Source organism: Erythrolamprus reginae, chromosome 3 (genome assembly GCF_031021105.1).
Source record: "Erythrolamprus reginae isolate rEryReg1 chromosome 3, rEryReg1.hap1, whole genome shotgun sequence".
In the NCBI taxonomy this organism is placed as follows: Eukaryota; Metazoa; Chordata; class Lepidosauria; order Squamata; family Dipsadidae; genus Erythrolamprus; species Erythrolamprus reginae.
This window is the reverse complement of record NC_091952.1, coordinates 16750166-16774110: the sequence shown is the minus strand read 5'-3', so window position 1 is coordinate 16774110 and position 23945 is coordinate 16750166. Positions and strand designations below refer to the sequence as shown.

The window sequence follows — 23945 nt, the reverse complement described above, 5'->3', positions numbered from 1 at the left end:
AGGCTTTGGCAGTCCAGAGTGAACAAAGCATTTTCTTTTTTCTGGGCGCTTGGAGAGGGAATAAACCTCTGTCAGTGCCCAGAGAAAAAAAACGCTCCCTTCACTCTGGGCAGTGACTGTCGTCGTCCTCTTCTTCCTCCTCCTCCTCCCACCCAAATTCCGAGCTTTTATTTCTTTCCTAATGGGTTTGCACGCATTATTTGCTTTTACATTGATTCCTACGGGAAAAATTGCTTCTACTTACAAACATTTCTACTTAAGAACCTGGTCACGGAATGAATTAAGTTCTTAAGTAGAGGTACCACTGTATTTTGGAATGGCTTAAGACCAGATTGTGGAAAAGTATCTCCTACCTCTAAGATTCATTAGAACTCACTGTTCTCTCTGGAGCAGTTCAAAAGACGCTACCCACTCAATTATTCTGCCCATTTCATATTATTGTACCCAGTTAGACTATGGAAAACCTATCGCAACATAATCTTTAATGAAGTCTTAAAATTATTTAATGCCCATATTATGCAAGGCTTATTGATGTTTACAATGCAATCAAATAAATCAAAACTGCATTATTTCACCAATTGAATATGCAGTCATGGTAAATTTCTCCAACCATTTTTAATCAATCAGAACATTTTCTTGAGAGTTCAGTAAAGATGGGAATAGTTCCTTAGACCAGTATGGATTAGATCTTGTTCTGTTTGCTGTAAAAAATGCACAGAGTGAATGAAGCAAGAAATAGACTGGACAGAACCTCGATTATTGTTTCAAAGATAATCACCATGGAGTTACATACCATCAAAGCAATTGTGTGTATCTGTGTGAACTCTGTAAACCCGACATGTATGGCTTCAAAACCATTTTCCTTGCCAATCTTAAGTAGATAATGTACGATCTATGGCTTCTTGTAAGCGGAGTGAAATATTATGCAGTTTCTGAAGATTTTAGTATCTGGTATTTCGGATAACTCGTACTAGAATCAAAGAACAAAAATGCGATTCTCACTATTAATAACATATCTTTCTGTTCCTTTGTGGTTCCAAATAATTTTTTTAAAATAATCGGGGAAAAACAAGTGAAGCAACTACAGTGGTACCTCTATTTACGAACTTAATTCATTCCATGATCAGGTTCTTAAGTAGAAAAGTTCGCAAGAAGAAGCTATTTTTACTATAGGAATCAATATAAAAGCAAATGTGTGCGATTGGGGAAACCACAGGGAGGGTGGAGGCCCTGTTTCCTCCCAGGGGATTCCTAGAGAGGCCCCACAGAGGCTTCTCCCCACCTTTCCCAGCCCTGTTTCCTCTCAGAAGATTCCTAGAAGAGGCCCCACAGAGGCTTCTCCCCCCTTTCCCAGCCCTGTTTCCTCCCAGGAGATTCCTAGAGAGGCCCCGCCACAGAGGCTTCTCCCTGCCTTTTCCGGTTACAGTTTCAGAGGGTTGGGTTTGTAAATGGAAAATGTTTCTTGAGAAGAGGCAAAATAATCTTGAACACCCAGTTCCTACGTATCTAGAAAAGTTCATAAGTAGAGCCGTACCACTGTAATTTGTTAATAGCATTCAGAGATCATTAGTCTGATACTCAAAGCATTCCAAAGTTGGTGTCTCACAAATCTTTTTTAGACAACCAGTTTGCTAATGGGACATTATTATTGAGCTTTAACTCCCATGCTGGCTGGGGAATTCTGGGAGTTGAAGCCCACCCATTTTCAAGCTCCCAAGATTGGGAAACACTGGAATAGAACAATGTTCAATTGATTTTTTTCCCCCCCAAAGTGATTTTTGTTTTTGAAAATCTTTTTTGAGATTCCCATTCTCTTGATTCTTGCCAAACTCATGCATCCATTGACCATATACTTCATTTGTTAGAATCCATGCCGGTTAGTACCTTGAAAAAGCAGACTACATATTTTGGTGTTTTTATGAGCTAAATACTAGAACCGGGTATTTGGTGCCATATTGCTATCTACAGGGATACCTCGTCTTACAAACGCCTCGTCATACAACTTTTCGAGATACAAACCCAGGGTTTAAGATTTTTTTTGCCTCTTCTTACAAAATATTTTCACCTTACAAACCCACCGCCGCCGCTGGGATGCCCCACCTCCAGACTTCTGTTGCCAGCGAAGCACCCGTTTTTTCACTGCTGTGATTCCTCCTCCGGACTTCCATGTTTTTGTGATGCTGCAGGGGAATCCCAACAGGGGAATCCCAGCAGCGCAAAAACAGGTGCTTTGCTGGCAACGGAAGTCCAGAGTTGGGGTTTCCCAGTGAAGGGTGCATCAGTGAAATCGCAGCATCGCAAAAACACCAAAGTCCTCAAAACCCCACCTCCGGACCTCTGTGTTTTTGCGATGCTGCGATCGGGGAAATCCCAGCAACGCAAAAACGGGCGCTTCGGCTGGCAAAAGGGGTGAATTTTGAGCTTGCACGCATTAATCGCTTTTCCATTGATTCATATGGGAAACATTGTTTCGTCTTACAAACTTTTCACCTTAAGAACCTCGTCCCGGAACCAATTAAGTTTGTAAGACAAGGTATCACTGTATTTGAATAATGATTGTCTCTGCAATGTATACCAATTACTCCATTATAATTCTTACCTTTCTGGTATTGAGAATTCAACAATAGACTTTTGTTAGCTAAGTGTACAAGTCACAATCCCACAGTGAAAAGCATACCTAGCTGAGAAATAAACTCTATTATTAATGTACAGAAATGTAGACTAATATTTAATGGTGGCTTCCATTTTAAAAACAACCTATGTCCCTGTGCTTGCATATCTATGTACAGCCTTCATCTTGAATTCTGCTGCTTACTACTCTGAAAAAAAAGGAGTATTAACTATGCAACAAACCTTGAGCTTAGCCCTACAAAAATATTATTAATAAAATTATTATTGTACATTAATAAAATTATTATTGTACATTAATAAAATCATTGTACATTGATAAAATTCTTAATGTAATAATGTAATAAAATTCTTAATGTACATTAATAAAATTCTTAATGTGCAGTAATAATTGTAATAATGTACAGAAATGCAGACTAATATTTAGTGATGGCTTCCATTATAAAAAAAATCTATGTCCCTATGCTTGTATATTTATCTGCAGCCTTCGGCTTGAATTCTGCTGTTTACTACCCTGTGCAAAACAAAAAAAGAGTACTAACTATGCACTTAGCCCTACAAAAATATTTCAAGCAATTGGCAAAGACTTTAACTGAAAGAACTGAACAGATGTTGATTGAAGCATTTCATCAAACTATACAACAGGTAATATTCAAAATAAGAGCCAGTTTGGTATGCCGGTTAAGGCACGAGCTGGTGACCTTGAGCCAGTCACTTTGTCTCAGCTCAAGGAAGGAGGCAATGGCAAGCCACTTCTGAATAACCCTGCCAAGGAAATTACAGATTTGTCCAGGTAATCATCAGGAGACAAACTGACTGATAGACACACATATGCAAACACACAGAGACACCCATGCATGCAAAATAGTGCTTCATAATTTCTAACTATCAGGATTGAAGTTAGAAATACAGCGGTACCTCTACTTAACAACTTAATTCATTCCGTGACCAGGTTCTTAAGTAGAAAAGTTTGTAAGTAGAAGCAATTTTTCCCATAGGAATCAGTGTAAAAGCAAATAATGCATGCTGGGAATTTGCGTGGGAGAAGGATGAAGAAGAAGAGGAGGAGGAGGAGGACAGTCACTACTGAAGGAAGAAGGTGAGGGGAGGGGAATCAAAAAAATCCAAAACTTTAAGGCTTTTTTAAAAAAAAAAATAGGGACTCTGAGATAGCGAGGAGCATACGCCTCCCATACACCCGACGCAAGGCTGCCTCGCACCTGCGCCAGAGAGAGAAACCCAGGGGAAATGCAGGAAACTGGCTGGGCCTTCATGCCGCTCTCAAATTTCCTGGGAATTTTTCCGGGCTCGGGTTCTTAAGTAGAAAATAGTTCTTAAGAAGAGGCAAAAAAAATCTTGGAACACCCGGTTCTTATCTAGAAAAGTTCTTAAGTAGATGCATTCTTAAGTAGAGGTACCACTATATAGAGAAAAAATGAAATCCATTAGAAACACCTATAGTTGCTCTTACAGATAATCCCAAGAAAAGTACAGCTACCTTTCCTCTGCAGGATTTAACCCTGTGATGCCAACAAATGTAGATATAGGTGGATCCTAGCATGATAGGTGTGGCTTATTGTCTCCAGATAGCTGCGATTACGTTCAGAGATTATTTTTATACAATCTAGTCCTAGATTTCTTGCAAATGTACCAAGTTCCAGAATGTTTACTGCAAGTACAGTAATTCAGAGCAACATTAACAGGCTCTTGTTAGTTTGTCCTTGTCCTTACAAGTTTTTTTTTAAATAGTGATAACCACAATTGGTTGAACATACCTCTTATTAGGGTTTCATGGAGTTTATGTGGAATTTATTAGTCTTTATTTCCATTCTTTTAGTGTGCTGAATTCCAGTCAGTATCACTTTATAAATATATTCAAGTCTTCAGTAAGAAGTTTCTAAGTCTTTTAATCTCATCTATTATGATAAACTGAAGATGGCTGATATCACTGATGCTTATTATGCCCGTGAATCCTGCATCACTTTGAAGAGAAAAAGGACTGATATCAGCTTGAGTTGTCTCTCTTGAAAAGACTCAGTTCTAGTTAGTTCTTATCACTATTCATCTTAGAACGTTTGGATTACTTGACCAACTAAGTCCAACTAAATGGATGCTGGTAGAAATCTGAAGCCCCAATTTAACATTAAGCTTATTTCAATACATAAAGCTAAATAGATCTAGAATTGTATTCATTTTTTTTTCATTGTACACCTCGCAGCCTTTCTTCCAGTCTCCTTTTCCTCTTTCAATAAACCTTTACTGATAATTGAGCTGATAGACTGGTGTGCATTTTTGCATGTTTATCATATTTCCTATGGACTTGGAAATGTGCATGCTGTTGGATACCTCCCTTTAGGACAGTGGTTCTCAACCTTTGTAATGCTGCGACCGCTTAATACAGTTCCTCATGCTGTGGTGACCCCCAACCATAAGTCTAGCGCCAATTCTCCCAACAGAACTTTAAGCTGATTGGCAGGAAAGTCAGAGGGACACCCCCGCTGTAAAGGCATGATTGATCGGATTGTAAAAATATGTTCCAAGGCGCCAGAATAGAAGCTTTAGTTCCTAACACCATGGGAAATTTGTCTTAGGTGATCCCTGTGAAACGGTCGTTCAACCCCCAAAGTGGTCTTGACCCCCAGGTTGAAAACCACTGCTTTAGGACTAGCCAAGTAGAAGCAAGCAGGATTTCCCCTTGGTTTTCAAGGAGCCTAGTTTGGCTTGGAGACTTCTCCATTGCAGAATCAGAGGAAAGCCAGTTAATAACAGACTGCCTATGTTACAAAGAGCATCAAGATAGTCCTAAAAAGAGGGAGTCCTTATTACACTGATGGGAAATCATCATAAAATCAAAGCAAAAACATCAAGTACTTCCAGAGAGCTTCCTTTCAAACAAACCCATCCATTAATATATACAATATATTGAAATAGTTATGCATTTGTTTGATTTTTATGGCCACCCATCTCAGTCAGTGACTCTGGGTGCCACACAAAGGTGTGTGTGTGTGTGTGTACACAAAGAGTAAACCGATCTCCCATATGCCCAACTATATCTCCTCTACTGTCAAGAAGATGCAAGGAAGGACTTAGCAATGAATGTGTTGTGGAATAAGCAATTATTTGGATGTCAAACAATTGGAATTATTAACAAAAATTTTGTAAGTTGGATGTAGTACAAAACTGGATAATAGTTGGATACTGTAATCCAATATTTTAATTTCATAGTCCAAGTATTGGCTTACATATTAGCCCCCAGTTAGTATCTAAGCAACCTCCATTATATTGACTGATGCTTTTTCAATACTCAAGTTGTCACTCCCACAAAGTGTTGTACAGCAATTCTTGTAACATTTGATTTTTATTTATTTATTTGTCAAAACATGTACAAGATGACTGTTATAAACATAAACGAAAGCAAAGTAGGTATAGGTAAATTTGGACAATAGGACAGTAGAACAGGACAGTAGGCACGATGGTGCGCTTATGCACAACCCTTAGAGACCTCTTAGGAATGAGGTGAGGTCGACTGTAGGCATCTAAGGTTAAAGTTTTGGAGGTTTGGGGAAGGAACCAGAGAGTCAGGTAGTGCATTCCATGCATCGATCACTCTGTTGATGAAATCGTATTTTCTGCAGTCGAGTTTTGACAAGTTTACATTGAGTTTGAATCTATTGTGTGCTGGTGTGTTGTTGCGGTTCAAGCTGAAGTATTCATTGACACGTAGAACATTGTGGCAGATGATTTTATGTTGCTCTTCAGATTGAATTTTTAAAAATCATGCGTTTTTAACTTTAAAAAGGTATTTAAAGAATTTTAAAAAGCACATATACAGCTTAGTAAACATCAAATTAAGAGACATAATGAAAGAAGCAAAAGCCAACCTATTACAACAAAAAGTATCAATAATTATGCGAAATTGGACAGTACCTGAATAAGTAACTTAAATGTGCATATTAAAAAAATATCATTAAACGAAACTAGTATTTTCCCAAAATATGATTAGCTTATAACTGGTTTTATTGAAGATAAGCTTCACAATCCCTGCTGTTATTTATTTGCTTTTATAGCTCACCTTAGACAACAGGAATTATCACTTGGGTACTAGAATGATTATGGACATTATTTATTTTTATTTATTTATTTATTCATTCATTCATTCGTCAAGTAAGTATTGGTAAAATACAAAGAAATAACACTGTTTATATACATGATATTGGTACTAATGAGTTTCTTCTTCCTCCTCTTCCTCCTCCTCTTTTTCTTCTTCTTCTTCTGTATTTTGGCTCTTTATATTAGCATAATAACACAAAAAGCATTTATTTCATGAAAAATAAGCTCAGAAAGTTTAATAGACTTAATGCTACCTTAAAAATACATTGGATTCTAAATAAAGCTACATTTTTACACAGGAATAGGAAACTCTTAAGGTGGAGCCAAACAGAGGGTATAAAACACTCAGGCACAGAAAGGCTAAGTTTCCTGAACAATTAACTTGAGGTTTCAAATGAGTTGCCTCTATAAATCGTGAGTTTGGCTGTGTGAATGCTTTGATAACCACGGCCGATCTCTTTAAGAGAATACCCGTATGTAGCAACACAGCCAATTAGGAAGTGGTGTGTGTGTGTTTTTGATGCCGGAAATATTGTTGGAATAAACGGAAGCGCGCTCTCTTTGGTTTAAACCGCCTAACAGTCGAGAACCGCTTTTACCCAGAAATCTCCGCGTTGGTCCCTAGCTCTCATAGAGATAGATAAGTTAAGAGAAGACTTCCTCTTTTCTCTGAGAATGTAGGGGCTTTTCAAGTTTCTATAGAGAAGCATTTTGAGGAACAACCTCTAATTGAATAAAGAAATTCAAGTTTTTCTAATGCTAAAAGGTTATGAAGCCACATATCTAGTAATCTGGAGAGATGGTTTTGCTGTTTCTAATTCTGGTCTTCTTTCCTGTGAAATGTCTGGAATAAATGTTTATCCTTATGTCTTCATCTGACTTCAGAACTTTCAGAAAACAGAAATTTAGAGAAGCTGCTCCAGTTTCCAGACAATTCTCAAATCATTATAAATCATTTTATGAATCATTTTCTTTCCTAGAACAAAACTGGTGTTCATGACATTTGTTTTCACATCTGCCACGTGGATGAGTTGGGCTTTCAGGTACTATATTCTGAAATGCCACTAATAGCACTTATATATACTGCTCAAAAAAATAAAGGGAACACTCAAAGAACACATCCTAGATCTGAATGAATGAAATATTCTCATTGAATACTTTGTTCTGTACAAAGTTGAATGTGCACAACAGCATGTGAAATGGATTGTCAATCAGTGTTGCTTCCTAAGTGGACAGTTTGATTTCACGGAAGTTTGATTGACTTGGAGTTATATTGTGTTGTTTAAGTGTTCCCCTTATTTTTTTTTTAGCACTGTGTCAAACCCCCAACCCCCAACATTTTTCCCTTAGACTTTCCACGGTTGACTTCTCCAGATTCCTTAGAGGTCAGTAAAGGGCGAGCATAAGTGCACTAATGTGCCTTCCGTCTCCTGTCCAATTGTCTCTCCTATATTTTATATATCTTTTCTCCCATCCATATATCCTTCCTCTACTCTTCATTGATGTACTGTATTCTATTCTCATATCTCTTCTTCTATCCCTTCCCTGATATTTACTACTACACATTTTTATTCTCCTTAACTTTCAATTTGTATTGGACAAAATAAATAAATAAATAAATAAATAAATAATATTGTTATTCCTTCTTGTTAAGTGCCATCCCAGTTGGGGTTTTAGCCTCTTTCAATCATACAGCCAAATGACCACTTTCTCCCTATATAATTCAATCAGTCTTTCTCAGCCTGGCTGGGGGATTCTGGGAGTTGAAATGCGTAACATCTTCTGGGGACAAAAATTGGGAATTGCTGCCCTACAAATAGTTATGAAGGAGTGAAATGCAAAATTGGTACTGACAAGCTTTCTGGCTCTAGCAAAAGAGTCAGAATACTTCAGCTTGCAGAATTAAAGGGGGAAAGAAAAAAAGAAAAAGAAAGAAAGAGAGAGAGAGGGAGGGAGGAAAGAAGAAAAGAAGGAAGGAAGGAAGGAAAGAAGGGAGGGAGGGAAAGAAGAAAGGAAGGAAGGAAAGAAGGAAGGGAGGGAGGGAGAGAAGAAAGGAAGGAAAGAAAGAAGGGAGGGAGAGAAGAAAGGAAGGAAAGAAGGGAGGGAGGGATAGAAGGAAGGAAGGAAGAAGGAAGGAAGGAAGGAAGGAAGGAAGGAAGGAAGGAAGGAAGGAAGGAAGGAAGGAGGGGACAAAGGAAGATAGGAAGATAGGCACTGGAGCAAAGCATGTGGCATTTGGGGCGAGAGCCTTTCCTGCCCTCTCCGGCCTAGTTCGCCCCGGCAACCTGCCGTGGGAGGGGCGCCTCTATCCTTTTCGCAGCTCTGCTGCCGCGCCGCTGCCTGAGCCGGGAGGCGAGCGGAGCCCATGGAGGAGCCCGAATATTTCGCGGCCGCCACGGCGGAGTGGGGCGACGACACCGACGGAGGAGCGGTGAGTGAGACGCGGCCGAGTGGGAGGAGCGAACGGAAAGGCCTCGGAGCCCCGCGTCCCCCTCCGGGGTCGCTCTTGCCGGGCTGCGGGATGGGCAGCAGAGCCGCCCAGATCTCTCTCACACACACACCGGCAGATATTATCAGAGAGCCCCGGCAGGCACGCGCCCCGCAGGGCTATCTAGTAGCCACACCGATGCAATATGCAAAGAAAAGAGAGTACATTTTGTTGCAAGAAATCTGTGTAACAAAATGTGCTTTTAACGCGTTGCGAACGGACGGGGCATGTTTTTCGCGTTTCCTTGCATGTGTAGCATCGGCTTTTTTGCTTTTTTGCATATATAAATATATATGTATGTATATGTATTTATTCATTTATTTTTTTGAATTTTTATATGCTGCCCTTCACCTAGGGCAGGGGTCTCCAACCTTAGCAACTTTAAGGCTTGCGGACTTCAACTCCCAGAGTTCCTCAGCCAGCTTTGCTGGCTGAGGAACTCTGGGAGTTGAAGTCCGCAAGCCTTAAAGTTGCCAAGGTTGGAGACCCCTGACCTAGGGGACTCAGGACGGCTTACAACAATAAAAACAATTACAAAGTTAAAATACCCTAATACATAAAAATAAAAACAGATAAAATATTAAAACCCAGTATAAACGTCCTACAATCATATGTGTTTGTTTGTTTGTGTGTGTGTGAATGTAGATAGATAGATTTAGAGATGACAGATAGATAGATAGATAGATAGATAGATAGATAGATAGATAGATAGATAGATAGATAGACGATTGATAGATGATAGATAGCCAGACAGACAGACAGACAGACAGACAGACATATTTGTATGCCGTCCATCTTCCTAGGGACTCTAGGCGGTTCACAACAAACATTAAAATATACTGCTCAAAAAATAAAGGGAACTGAATGAATGAAATATTCTCATTGAATACTTTGTACTGTACAAAGTTGAATTGTGCACAACATTGTGAAACTGACTATCAATCGGTGTTGCTTCCTAAGTGGACAGTTTGATTTCACCAAAGTTTGATTTATTTAAAGTTGTATTCTGTTTTTTAAGTGTTCCCTTTATTTTTTTTGAGCAGTGTATATAAAACATATAAATATATTTTGAATATATTCATATGAATATATTTTGTATGTCTATACCTGCACACACATACCATATATGTTGCCTTTATATTACAAAATTTAGATACAGTACTCATATTCTCTTAGTCAATATACAGTCTAAGTATAGTGTGACATACTTTAAATATGGTATGATATAACAAAAAAACTATTTTATGATAAGTTTTGATATTTATTTTGTTTTACCCAAATGTACCATCTATCCCCATGTTTTGTAAAAAAATCTGTTTCGTCTCTATCCTGCAGCTCCATAGTCAATTTGCTTATCTTTGCTGTTTGCAAAATTTTTGTAACCACAGTTTTCATAGTCGGTATTAGATCTGTTTTCCAATTTTGTGCGTAAATGATTCTAGTGGCAGTGATAGCGTGTAATATCAAATACCTGTCTTCTTTGGTAATTTTCTCCCTGAATATGCCCGATAAGAATAATTCTAGCTCTTAAGATTATTTTTTTTTTTTAAACATATATTTTGCCTACGTGGGTGTATAGCTTATTGCCCATATGTATAGCGTATTTGGCATATTGTGCACACGTTCGCCTACACACACACACATTTATATCTGTTCCTAGGTTTGTGTGTGTGTGTATTTTTGCAACAAAAACCATAGTTGATTTTGCAGCAGCGGAACCAACCAATGGGGAAGCTGGATTTTCTTAACAAGTTAAATATGATTCATTTAGCTACAGAGATTTGCTTCATAGGCTGTAACCATGAAAGTCGTAAAATTGGGCATGGTTCACTTAATGACCACCTTGTTTTAGCAACCTAAATTGTCAAGGGCAACCAGCAGTGTTATAAGACCACTCCCCCCCCCCAAGCCACCCATTTTTTGGCTCACTGAAGCCAAAAGAAGTTTTCTCCTATGGTCCTTCAGGAGTTATAATTATAGCAGAACCTAAACTGATGTGGCTGCAGTGAAGGGCCACAAAATTTTTTACCACCACACTGTGGGCATGGCTTATTTTGTGGGTGTGGCTTGATGGTCATGTGGCCGAGAGTGGCTTAAATGTCATGTGACTGGCTTAAAGGTGGCCAACGTGATGTCACTCATGTCAAGGGTTTGCGGTAGGGTGCCTGGCCTCTCCTCGCCTCAAAGAGATACAGTGATCCCTCGAGTTTCGCGATCTCGAGCTTCGCGAAACGCTATATCGCGAGTTTTCTACCCGGAAGTAACACCACCATCTGCACGCATGCGTAGATGGTGGAGTTTGCATTACCGCCGGGCAGATCAGCTGCTAGGCGGCCAAAGGAACCTTCCCTGGGTCTTCCCGCCGGCATGGGGGGCTTCCTAGCACCCCCCCGAACCCCCAACCCGGGTTTGGGGGGGTGCTAGGAAGCCCCCCATGCCGGGGGAGACCTTTTAAAACACCCGTGCCGCTTCCCAGCTGAGTCCTGAAGCCAAGCGCAGAAGTTCCAAAGGCGCTTGGCTTCAGGACTCAGCTGGGAAGGGCGCGGCTGTTTGAAAAGGTGGCAGTCGGCCTGGGGGGCTTCCCAGTACCCCCCCCCAACCCTGTCTCCTGCCGCCGGTTTAGCCAGGAGAGGAGCGGCAAAGTGACTTGGAGGAATGGGAAACTCAAACCGCCCAGTTTCAGCTTTCCATTCCTCCACGTCACTTCGCCGCTCCTTCTGGCTGGTGGGGGGGGGGGAGTTAGGAAGGTTCTACTTCTCCCCCCCAGCCAAAAACTCAAAGCCTGTCTCCTGCCACACAGTTTAGCCAGGAGAGCAGCGGCGAAGTGACTTGAAGGAATGGGAAACTCAAACCGCCCGGTTTCAGCTTTCCATTCCTCCACGTCACTTTGCCGGGGGAGTCTGGGAGGGAAGATGACGCGCCGGCAGCACAGGGGCGAGGGGTGGGAGGCAAAGCTCTGCGGGTACAGCCCCTTTCGGCCAAGCCTCCCCCCCCCCCCGCCAAGCAGCCAGGGAAGCCGAGCCGGGCGTGACGGCGGCGGCGCTGCTGCTCCGGTCGCCCGATCGTGTCCTGCCTCCTGCGCCGATGTTCCACGCCCGGCTCGGCTTCCCTGGCTCCGTGGCCGGGGAGGCTTGGCTGAAAGTGGCTGGAGCCGCAGAGCTTTGCCTCCCCCCCCCCCTGTGCCGCCCGCGCGTCATCTTCCCTCCCAGACAAAAAGGCCACCCTTCGGCTCTGCAGTTCCAGCCCCTTTCGGCCGAGCCCACCCGGCCAAGGAGCCAGGGAAGCCGAGCCGGGCGTGGCGGCGGCGGCTTCCTTCGGGGGCAACGCCAGCAAGAGGGTCTTCGCCCTCTTGCTGGCGTGCGTGGGCGGTGGGGAAGACCCTCAGCTGCTAGGCGGCCCAAGGAATCTCCCATGGGTCTTCCCCACCGCCCACGCACGCCAGCAAGAGGGGGAAGACCCTCTTGCTGGCGTTGCCCCCGAAGGAAGCCGCCGCCACCACCGCTTCTTCTTCCTTGCGCCCCCGCTGCCTCTCCGCTCTCTTGGGTGGCGGAGCGAAGGAAAACAAAAAGTTTCCCTTTCTGCAGCTCCTGCCTCCCGCCCACCCAAGACAATAAGAGCGGAAGAAGACCCTCTTCTCCAACACGCCCGGAGGAAAGCGGGGGGAAGGGAGGAGAGAGAAGGAAGCCAGGCACGAAGAGTGTCCCTCTTGCTGGCGTGCGTGGGCGGTGGGGAAGACCCTCAGCTGCTAGGCGGCCCAAGGAATCTCCCATGGGTCTTCCCCACCGCCCACGCACGCCAGCAAGAGGGGGAAGACCCTCTTGCTGGCGTTGCCCCCGAAGGAAGCCGCCGCCACCACCGCTTCTTCTTCCTTGCGCCCCCGCTGCCTCTCCGCTCTCTTGGGTGGCGGAGCGAAGGAAAACAAAAAGTTTCCCTTTCTGCAGCTCCTGCCTCCCGCCCACCCAAGACAATAAGAGCGGAAGAAGACCCTCTTCTCCAACACGCCCGGAGGAAAGCGGGGGGAAGGGAGGAGAGAGAAGGAAGCCAGGCACGAAGAGTGTCCCTCTTGCTGGCGTGCGTGGGCGGTGGGGAAGACCCTCAGCTGCTAGGCGGCCCAAGGAATCTTCCATGGGTCTTCCCCACCGCCCACGCACGCCAGCAAGAGGGGGAAGACCCTCTTGCTGGCGTTGCCCCCCGAAGGAAGCCGCCGCCACCACCGCTTCTTCTTCCTTGCGCCCCCGCTGCCTCTCCGCTCTCTTGGGTGGCGGAGCGAAGGAAAACAAAAAGTTTCCCTTTCTGCAGCTCCTGCCTCCCGCCCACCCAAGACAATAAGAGCGGAAGAAGACCCTCTTCTCCAACACGCCCGGAGGAAAGCGGGGGGAAGGGAGGAGAGAGAAGGAAGCCAGGCACGAAGAGTGTCCCTCTTGCTGGCGTGCGTGGGCGGTGGGGAAGACCCTCAGCTGCTAGGCGGCCCAAGGAATCTCCCATGGGCCTTCCCCACCGCCCACGCACGCCAGCAAGAGGGGGAAGACCCTCTTGCTGGCGTTGCCCCCGAAGGAAGCCGCCGCCACCACCGCTTCTTCTTCCTTGCGCCCCCGCTGCCTCTCCGCTCTCTTGGGTGGCGGAGCGAAGGAAAACAAGAAGACCCTCTTCTCCAACACGCCCGGAGGAAAGCGGGGGGAAGGGAGGAGAGAGAAGGAAGCCAGGCACGAAGAGTGTCCATGAGGGGGAAGAGACCCCCGCGCCGGGCAGGCCCACCGAAGCGGGAAGAGGGGGCGTGCACCCGGGCCTGTCATAAGCGTCCTCTGAGGGAAAAAGAAAGAGTCCGAGCTTGCCGTCCGGAAACGTTGAAGCGCCCTCACAAGCAAGAGGGGGAAGACCCATGGAAGGTTGGAACTGCAGAGCCGAAGGGCGGCCTTTTTGTCTGGGAGGGAAGATGACGCGCGGGCGGCACAGGGGCGAGGGGGGGGGGGAGGCAAAGCTCTGCGGCTCCAGCCACTTTCAGCCGAGCCTCCCCGGCCACGCAGCCAGGGAAGCCGAGCCGGGCGTGACGGCGGCGGCGCTGCTGCTCCGGTCGCCCGATCGTGTCCTGCCTCCTGCGCCGATGTTCCACGCCCGGCTCGGCTTCCCTGGCTCCGTGGCCGGGGAGGCTTGGCTGAAAGTGGCTGGAGCCGCAGAGCTTTGCCTCCCCCCCCCCTGTGCCGCCCGCGCGTCATCTTCCCTCTTGCTGGCGTTGCCCCCGAAGGAAGCCGCCGCCACCACCGCTTCTTCTTCCTTGCGCCCCCGCTGCCTCTCCGCTCTCTTGGGTGGCGGAGCGAAGGAAAACAAAAAGTTTCCCTTTCTGCAGCTCCTGCCTCCCGCCCACCCAAGACAATAAGAGCGGAAGAAGACCCTCTTCTCCAACACGCCCGGAGGAAAGCGGGGGGAAGGGAGGAGAGAGAAGGAAGCCAGGCACGAAGAGTGTCCATGAGGGGGAAGAGACCCCCGCGCCGGGCAGGCCCACCGAAACGGGAAGAGGGGGCGTGCGCCCGGGCCTGGCTAGAGCGCTTGATCTGCGGGCGCCTTAAAAGGGGGTGTGGACTCCTGGGAGACCTTGGCGGTGGAAGGGGACACACTCGAAGCCTCAGCCGCCTGTCATAAGCGTCCTCTGAGGGAAAAAGAAAGAGTCCGAGCTTGCCGTCCGGAAACGTTGAAGCGCCCTCACAAGCAAGAGGGGGAAGACCCATGGAAGGTTCCTTGGGCCGCCTAGCAGCTGATCTGCTCGGCAGCGCAGGCTGCTGCTGCGCTGCCGAGCAGATCAGCTGCTAGGCGGCCCAAGGAATCTTTCATGGGTCTTCCCCTCTTGCTGGCGAGGTGAGCGGGCGGGCAGCGGACAAGTGGCGGGCAGCGGGCTGGCGGTGCGGAAGTAAAAACACCATGGAAAAGTGGCACGCATGCGCAGATGGTGTTTTTACTTCCGCACCGCTATATCGCGAAATTTCGATTATCGCAAGGGGTCCTGGAACGGAACCCTCGCGATAATCGAGGGACTACTGTACAAGATTTTACTCTTACTGAACATCTAAAATATATTATTTAATCCTATATGTATATATGCCATATGTGTACATACATACTATACACGAGCACTCAAAAATATACATTATCTACTATATGCAAGCTCCATTTTTGCTATCCCATTGCATTCCACCCCATGTGGGCAGCAGCCCATGACTGTGTGGGTGTCCAAATTCAACTCCTGAGGAGGTCCTAAAAGTTTGTCTTCTGGGAATGTGTCTCAGAAAATAGCAGCATGAAGATAAAATTGGTTGATCCCGGGGTGGGGGTGGGGGCGCAAAGTAGCCAGATCTGGTTGGATGAGAGACAGCTAGAAAATTCCAGCAAAATTGTTTGGACTAGGAAATACATGGAATGTTTGTGTGTGTGTTGGCTTTTAATAATGGGGTTTTTAGTGTTTTTTAAATTATTAGATTTGTTTTTTACATTGTTCTTGTTATTGTTGTGAGCCGCCCCGAATCTACGGAGAGGGGCGGCATACAAATCTAATAAATAATAATAATAATAATAATAATAATAAAATTAAAAAAGAATAGCAAACCCCTTTTGTTGATAAAGAAAACTGCTTCCCAGAGACCACATAATCGTTGCCTTTTTAAAAAAAACATCCCAAAGAAAAACATTTTTAAACACTCCAGATTTTCTGCAACAATTCCTGGCCCTGGGGGGAGTAGGGTGAGGCAATGAATCATTGTAGGTGAGATATTTGGCGTCCTCTGAAATTGTCTGAAAAATGCTACATCAAGTGTGGCTTTTTTTTTTTTTTTAAAAAAGGCATTCCCTTTCAGATTTTGGTCCTGTGTTCATTCACTTAAACCCAAATCCCAGTCAGAAGTTCAGAAGTCCTAAGCAAATGATAAAATAGGGTAGCAAATTTTACTTTAGGTTTTTTGTCAAAGCCATCTCATAGCAGACAATTGGTTCACGTAATGACTATGGCCATTCATTTAATAACTTCCACACAAAAAAGGTCATATTAGTATTAGTCAAATGGATGTCCTATTTTATCATGACTTATGATTGAAATGGGCCGGCTCCATTGCTCTTGTGTGAGTTAACCTCTACTGTTTTGGCCATTTTGACTTCTAATACCACTTTAACGGTAATTAATACCACTTTATAAGGCCTTGGCAAAGCCACACTTGGAATACTGCATTCAGGTTTGGCCGCCACAATGTTTAAAAGGATGTTAAGATTCTAGAAAGTGTGCAGAGAAGAGCAACAAAAATGATTATGGGACTGGAGGCTAAAACCTATGAAGAACGGTTGCAGGAATTGGATATGTCTGGTTTAATGAAAAGAAGGACTAGGTGAGCCATGATACCAATGTTCCAATATCTCGGGGTTGCCACAAAGAAGAAGTCAACCTATTCTCCAGAGCACCTGAAGGCAGGACAAGAAGCAATGGGTGGAAACTAATCAAGAAGAGAAGCAACCTAGAACTATGGAGAAATTTCCTGGCAGTTGGAAAAATTAATCAATGGAACAGCTTACCTCCAGAAGTTGTGAATGCTCCAACACTGGAAGTTTTAAAGACGATTTTGGATAACCATTTGTCTGAAGTGATGTAGGGTTTCCTGCCAAAGCAGGGGGCTGGACTAGAAGACTTCCAAGGTCCCTTCCAACTCTGTTATTCTATTCTATTCTATTCTGTACTCTACTCTACTCTACTCTATTCTTACAATCCCACCATAGCATAGAAACATAGAAGTCTGACGGCAGAAAAAGACCTCATGGTCCATCTAGTCTGCCCTTATACTATTTTCTGTATTTTATCTTAGGATGGATATATGTTTATCCCAGGCATGTTTAAATTCAGTTACTGTGGATTTATCTACCATGTCTGCTGGAAGTTTGTTCCAAGGATCTACTACTCTTTCAGTAAAATAATATTTTCTCATGTTGCTTTTGATCTTTCCCCCAACTAACTTCAGATTGTGTCCCCTTGTTCTTGTGCTCACTTTCCTATTAAAATACTTCCCTCCTGGACTTTATTTAACCCTTTAATATATTTAAATGTTTCGATCATGTCCCCCCTTTTCCTTCTGTCCTCCAGACTATACAGATTGAGTTCATGAAGTCTTTCCTGATACGTTTTATGCTTGAGACCTTCCACCATTCTTGTAGCCCGTCTTTGGACCCGTTCAATTTTGTCAGTATCTTTTTGTAGGTGAGGTCTCCAGAACTGAACACAGTACTCCAAATGTGGTCTCACCAGCACTCTATATAGTGGGATTATAATCTCCCTCTTCCTGCTTGTTATACCTCTAGCTATGCAGCTAAGCATCCTACTTGCTTTCCCTACCGCCTGACTGCACTGTTCACCATTGGGATAGGTAGCCTTTAGTTGGCCATTGTTTTAGACTTGTTCACAACTGCACATAGACGTTGACTCATATTTGTGGGGCAAAAGAGTTGTTGGATATGTATGTGTAGGTTATAGACAGTTGCAGATTGACCAATGTGCACACCTCTCAAATCTCAACTAAATGTTGTGCTGAGATGTGTGTCTTGCACGCTGATTGGTTGATCCTGCATAGTTGAGAATGTTGATCATTTAGATTCCTCCCCAATAATTTCAACAACCTAGCAAAGACAAAGTGCTGAAAATCCCAAAGCTAAAATTTAAGAGTGCAAGTTGTCCTCATCTACTTGAGGCATCCTAAGATACAGAAATCTGGCTGCCATTAGCATCTTTAAGATTATGGAACTCCAGTTTTGAAGTAGCTCCATGCTTAAGCTAATGTTGCTGTCTGTTGCCACATCAAAGAAACCCAGAATTGTGATGGAGATAATGTTGACAATTTTATCTCTTCCACCGAGCAGGATGATGAATATGGAGGGGAAGATGATGCTGAGGTCCAGCAGGAATGCCTTCACAAATTTTCCACCCGGGATTATATTATGGAGCCCTCCATTTTTAATACTTTAAAGCGGTAAGTGCATATTAATTCAGGCATGATGGTTGGCAAGGGAGATTGCGGGTACAATAACTGGCTGAGGAAGTAACTCTTCTGCCTTGAGATCTGATATCTCTGATTTTTCTGGGACAGTGTTTCATCCTTGGAGCTTTAAGATGAGTAGACCAACTCCCAGGTTGCTGGCTGGGGAATTCTGGGAGTTGAAGTCCATGAATTGTCAGGGCTGAGAAATGCCGCTCTAGGAATTGTCAGGGCTGAGAAATGCCGCTCTAGGAATTGTCAGGGCTGAGAAATGCCGCTCTAGGAATTGTCAGGGCTGAGAAATGCCGCTCTAGGAATTGTCAGGGCTGAGAAATGCCGCTCTAGGAATTGTCAGGGCTGAGAAATGCCGCTCTAGGGATTTCTTAAATGAGGATTCTGCATCCTTTCACAGGTACTTCCAAGCAGGTGGTTCTCCAGAGAATGTGATTCAGCTCCTATCGGAGAATTATACCGCTGTGGCTCAGACAGTGAATCTTTTGGCTGAATGGCTTATTCAAACAGGTAATTGACTTTGGGGCTGTACTTTCCCCCCCACTAAGATCTCAGAGCTAAAAAATACAAACCAACTAGTTATATTATGTCTTCAAATGACAAAACATGAGATCAACACATATATTTTCAGTTTTATCTTTGTTATCAGACACTCTAGAAATACAGTGATACCTCGTCATACAAACTTTTCGAGATACAAACCTGGGGTTTAAGATTTTTTTGCCTCTTCTTACAAACTATTTTCACCTTACAAACCCAGCGCCGCTGCTGGGATGCCCCGCCTCCGGACTTCCGTTGCCAGCAAAGCACCCGTTTTTGCGCTTCTGGGATTCCCCCTGAGACTCCCCTCCATGGGAAACCCCACCTCCGTGTTTTTGTGATGCTGCAGGGGAATCCCAGCAGGGGAATCCAGCAGCGCAAAAACGGGTACTTTGCTGGCAACAGAAGTCCAGAGGTGGATTTTCCCATGGAGGGGAGCCTCAGGGGAATCTCAGCAGCGCAAAAACGGACGCTTCGGCTGGCAAAAAGGGTGAATTTTCGGCGTGCACGCATTAATCGCTTTTGCATTGATTCCTATGGGAAACATTGTTTCATCTTACAAACATTTCACCTTAAGAACCTCATCCTGGAACCAATTAAGTTTGTAAGACAAGGTATCACTGTATTTGTCGGTTTTTTGAACCCTGTTCGGTGCAGCAATTACACGGGTCTTCTCCGGGTCCCGTCAACTAAACAATGCCGCTTGGCGGGACCCAGGGGAAGAGCCTTCTCTGTGGCGGCCCCGGCCCTCTGGAACCAACTTCCCCCACAGATTAGAATTGCCCCCACCCTCCTTGCCTTTCATAAGCTACTTAAAACCCACCTCTGCCGCCAGGCATGGGGGAATTGAGATGCTCTTTCCCCCTAGGCCTTTACAATTTATGCATGGTATGTCTGTATGTATGTTTGGTTTTTTATATTAATGGGTTTTTAATCATTTTCAGTATTGGATTATTACTGTACACTGTTTTATTATTGCTGTTAGCCGCCCCGAGTCTCCGGAGAGGGGCGGCATACAAATCCAAATAATAATAATAATAATAATAATAATAATAATAATAATAATAATAATAATCTCTATGATTAAAACTTTTCTGTATATAAACGAGTACATGTAGTCCTTGACCACCATTCCTTTAATCTCTTCAAAATTGTTTTTTAAAAAAGGGACTTATAGCCATTTCTCGCACTTACCCATCCCTTTGGTCACCTGATCAAAATTCAGGTGTTTGGCAACAGGCATGTACTTATGACAGTTGCACTCTCCTAGGGTCATGCGATCACCATTTCTGACTTTCCCAGCCAGCTTCTGACAAGCAAAGGCAAAGGGGGAAGTCTGTTGTAATCATAGGTTCTTAGGCACTGAACATTGGAATAGAATATTGCTGAAGGGTGATGTTTTAGCCTAATGGGTGCTGTATAAACCTTATTCTTCCTCTATGGAAAGGCAGCAAAGTCCAGGCTGAGTAAGCAAGCTGCAGAATCCATGACCACGTGGAAAATAATTAACTTGATATACAGCATGAAGATAACGTATAGCTAACTTCCATATAAGGAAATATATGCCTTACTCTCATTCCTTTGCTAATCACCAGTAAACACACAATCCAGGAAAAGCCAATGAATGGAGCTTCCATTAATTATCTATAGGGAAGTCACGAGGAGGTTGCCTTATACAGCGCATGAGTGAATGGTAGTTGGGGGGTTGCTTAATGTATGTGGCGTTCGCGAATTGGTTATTCTGTACCACATGTCAGGAAAAGTGAAATACAATAAAAGGAGCGATCTTGATTCAATCGAGACCGTCTCACAGAGAAAATATTCTCCGTTGCTTCATTTTGATGTGGCAATTATAGCATCCTGTGCCTTCCTAGAGGTCGGCCCACTGGGGAAGGGCAGTTTGCCTTCAGAAGTCTGATTCACTTAATGGCCCCATGATTAATATAACAACTGCAGTGATGTGCTTAACAACCATGGCAAAAAAACGTCGTAAAATGAGGTATGACTCACTTAGGAACTTCATTGCTTAGCAGTATTGATATTGAGCTCAATTGTGGTTATATGTCAAGGACTACTTGTAGCTAACGTTTGAATATGTGCTGCAAACATCATATTAAAATTAGTGGTGCTGAGTCAAATTGTTTTCAAAATCAACATATTCTAAAGCTGACCTCAAGTTGAATTTCATGAAAGGACTATGCTCTTTTGGGACAAAAGAATATTGTGAGGATTTTGAAGGTTTTGCTGTGTGAAATCTGTAGTGAGTATCTCTTATTGCAGGCGCTGAGCCCATCCATGTCCAGGAAACTGTGGAAAACCACTTAAAAAGTTTGATGATTAAACACTTTGATCCACGTAAAGCAGATTCCATTTTCACAGAAGAGGGAGAGGTAATTTGAAATACTTTGTTCTGCCAAGTGTTAGTACTCTATACCAGTGTTTCCCAACCTTGGCAACTTGAAGATTGCTGGCTGGGGAATTCTGGGAGTTGAAATCCAAATATCTTCAAGTTGACAAGGTTGGGAAACACTGCTCTATACAAAACAGTTGGGTTTGCAATACATAAACAATTGTATTGAAGTACAGTGTTCCCTCGATTTTCGCGGGGGTTGCGTTCCAAGACCACTCGCGAAAGTCGAATTTCCGCGAAGTAGCAGTGCGGAAGTAAAAACACCATTTTTGGCTATGGACAGCCAAAAACTACCCCCACGCACCCTTTTTCAAGGCAAGAAAAGGAGCCGGGCTTGAAGTTGGGGGCGGGGAGTGACGAAAGTGCGGAGGCCGGCAAAGATTGTTTTGAATGTCGGCTGCCCCCGCCCCCCCAGCGCCTCGGGCCCCCTCGCCGCTACCCCCCGCCCGCCTGATCCACCCCTCTCACCAGCTTTCTTGGGACACGGGTCCTCCTGCAGCAGCGCTGGGGGCTACGGCTTCTCATCCTCCTCATTCGGCCACTAGCCGCTCTGAGCGCTTTGAGAATGCCCGCCCTGCCCCTCTCACAGTCCCTTAGCTGAGAGCGCTTTCGTCCCAGCTATCACCGAGGGGGCTGCAGGAGAGGCGGGGCAGGCGTTCTCACAGAGAGGGAGAGAGAGAGAGAGAGAGAGCAAGAGGGGGGAGAGTGGAAGGTAGAGAGAGAGAGAGAAATGATAGAAAAAAGGGGAGAAAAAAAGAGAAATGAGAAAATTATTGAAGCAGAGAATGACAGGAAAGAAAGAGAGAGAGAAGTGACTCTTGGTGATGACGTATGATGTCATCAGGTGGGAAAAACCGTGGTATAGAAAAAAAACCGTGGAGTATTTTTTAATTAATATTTTTTTTAAAACCGTGGTATAGCTGTTTCGCGAAGTTTGAACCCGCGAAAATCGAGGGATCACTGTATTATAGCTTTAAGAGGTAGTGATGCTAATTGCCATAAGAGGGAGCCAGAAAGCATGATTTTCTCTCTGTTCTTTCTGCTGATTCACTCTGTGTTATTTAGATGGATTTGTAACTTGTAATATATGTCTGATATGTAAGACAAAGACAGGCTTGTAATATTATTATTGTATTGAGAGATATCGACTGTTTAACTTGACTATGCTATTTCTAAAGTAAACAATATTTATACACTTTAATGTATCTGTCCTATATGACTGAATAATTACTCACATTTCCTGGATATCTGCTGGCATCCCACATTTTCCTCTGTGCATGTCCTTGATAACTCAACAGTTCTGCACACCCCTTAACAGGGCAACAGCACAGTCTCTCTCAAGTTCAGAGAAGAACCATAAGTGGAAACTCAGAAACCTTTGCTATGTTTTGAGAGGTGACTTCCAGCACAACTTGTTCTCAAAACACAGAGATTTCTCATTTATTTAACTCTTGTTTTATCTTTCAAATCAGTTTTTCTTTTCCCAGGACGACTGACCAAAACATTTTCAAATTTAAATTAAAAGTAGCAGCTAAAAATACCAATAAGCCAATTGATGAGTTTTAAGTAGCAAAGCGTAAGGCAGCAGAAATAAGATTAAATATATCGAGTTCTGGTTCCTGGGTGTTTCTTGAGCTGTTCAAAATGGTTTATTCTTATCCACAGGTTAAACTGACACTGAACCTGTATAGCATCATTGTCAGAAATAAGTTTATTTCTGAATAGAATAGAATAGAATTTTTTTTTATTGGCCAAGTGTGATTGGACACACAAGGAATTTGTCTTGGTGCATATGCTCTCAGCGTACATAAAATAAAATATGCATTGTCAAGAATCATGTGATACAACACTTAATGATTGTCATAGGGGTCAAATAAGCAATGAAGAAGCAATATTAATAAAAATCTTAGGATATAAGCAACAAGTTACAGTCATACAGTCAACATGGGAGGAAATGGGTGAAAGGAATAATGAGAAAAACTAGTAGAATAGAAGTGCAGATTTAGTAGAAAGTCTGACAGTGTTGAGGGAATTATTTGTTTAGTAAAGTGATGGCGATCGGAAAAAAACTGTTCTTGTGTCTAGTTGTCTTGGTGTGCAGTGCTCTGTAGCGACGTTTTGAGGGTAGGAGTTGAAACAATTTGTGTCCAGGATGTGAGGGGTCAGTAAATATTTTCCCCGCCCTCTTTTTGACTCGTGCAGTATACAGGTCCTCAATGGAAGACAGGTTGGCAGCAATTGTTTTTTCTGCAGTTCTGATTATACTCTGAAGTCTGTGTCGGTCCTGTTGGGTTGCAGCACCAAACCAGACAGTTATAGAGGTGCAGATGACAGACTCAATGATTCCTCTGTAGAACTGTATCAGCAGCTCCTTGGGCAGTTTGAGCTTCCTGAGCTGGCGCAGAAAGAACATTCTTTGTTGTGCTTTTTTGATGATGTTTTTGATGTTAGGTGCATTTTAGGTCTTGAGATATGATAGAACCTAGAAATTTGAAGGTCTCTACTCTTGATACTGTGTTGTCTAGTATTGTGAGAGGTGGAAGGGTGGAAGGGTTTCTCTTAAAGTCTACCACCTAATTGTAATATTACAATGCAAGTAAATGGTTTGTAACCATGGGAAAGGTTAATGTAAGCCATAATCAGTATGTAATCATAGGTTTGCTAAACGTGCTGCAACCTGATTGGCTGTAATCTATATAATATGGGTAACACCCTTGCATGGGTGTGGTTTGTTACAGTAGTTTGTTATAGAGTGGTTTTG

At 43.8% G+C, this 23945-nt stretch overlaps 2 protein-coding genes across 2 annotated transcripts in view; one reads left to right on the top strand and one right to left on the bottom strand.

Annotated features, from left to right (window-relative positions):
* The first annotated feature begins 9027 nt into the window (after positions 1 to 9027).
* Positions 9028 to 23945, top strand: part of NELFCD (negative elongation factor complex member C/D) — a 36598-nt gene continuing 21680 nt past the window's right edge. Inside the window, exons 1-4 of the mRNA XM_070744544.1 lie at positions 9028 to 9169; positions 18107 to 18216; positions 18635 to 18744; positions 21055 to 21164. Of these exons, the coding sequence (XP_070600645.1) occupies positions 9104 to 9169; positions 18107 to 18216; positions 18635 to 18744; positions 21055 to 21164 (396 nt within the window). The 5' untranslated portion in view covers positions 9028 to 9103. The remainder of the gene's footprint in view (positions 9170 to 18106; positions 18217 to 18634; positions 18745 to 21054; positions 21165 to 23945) is intronic.
* PRELID3B (PRELI domain containing 3B) overlaps positions 10763 to 23945 on the bottom strand; it is a 137309-nt gene continuing 124126 nt past the window's right edge. The window contains exon 7 of the transcript XR_011558503.1: positions 10763 to 10789. The gene's annotated coding sequence lies outside the window, so the exon portion shown is untranslated. The remainder of the gene's footprint in view (positions 10790 to 23945) is intronic.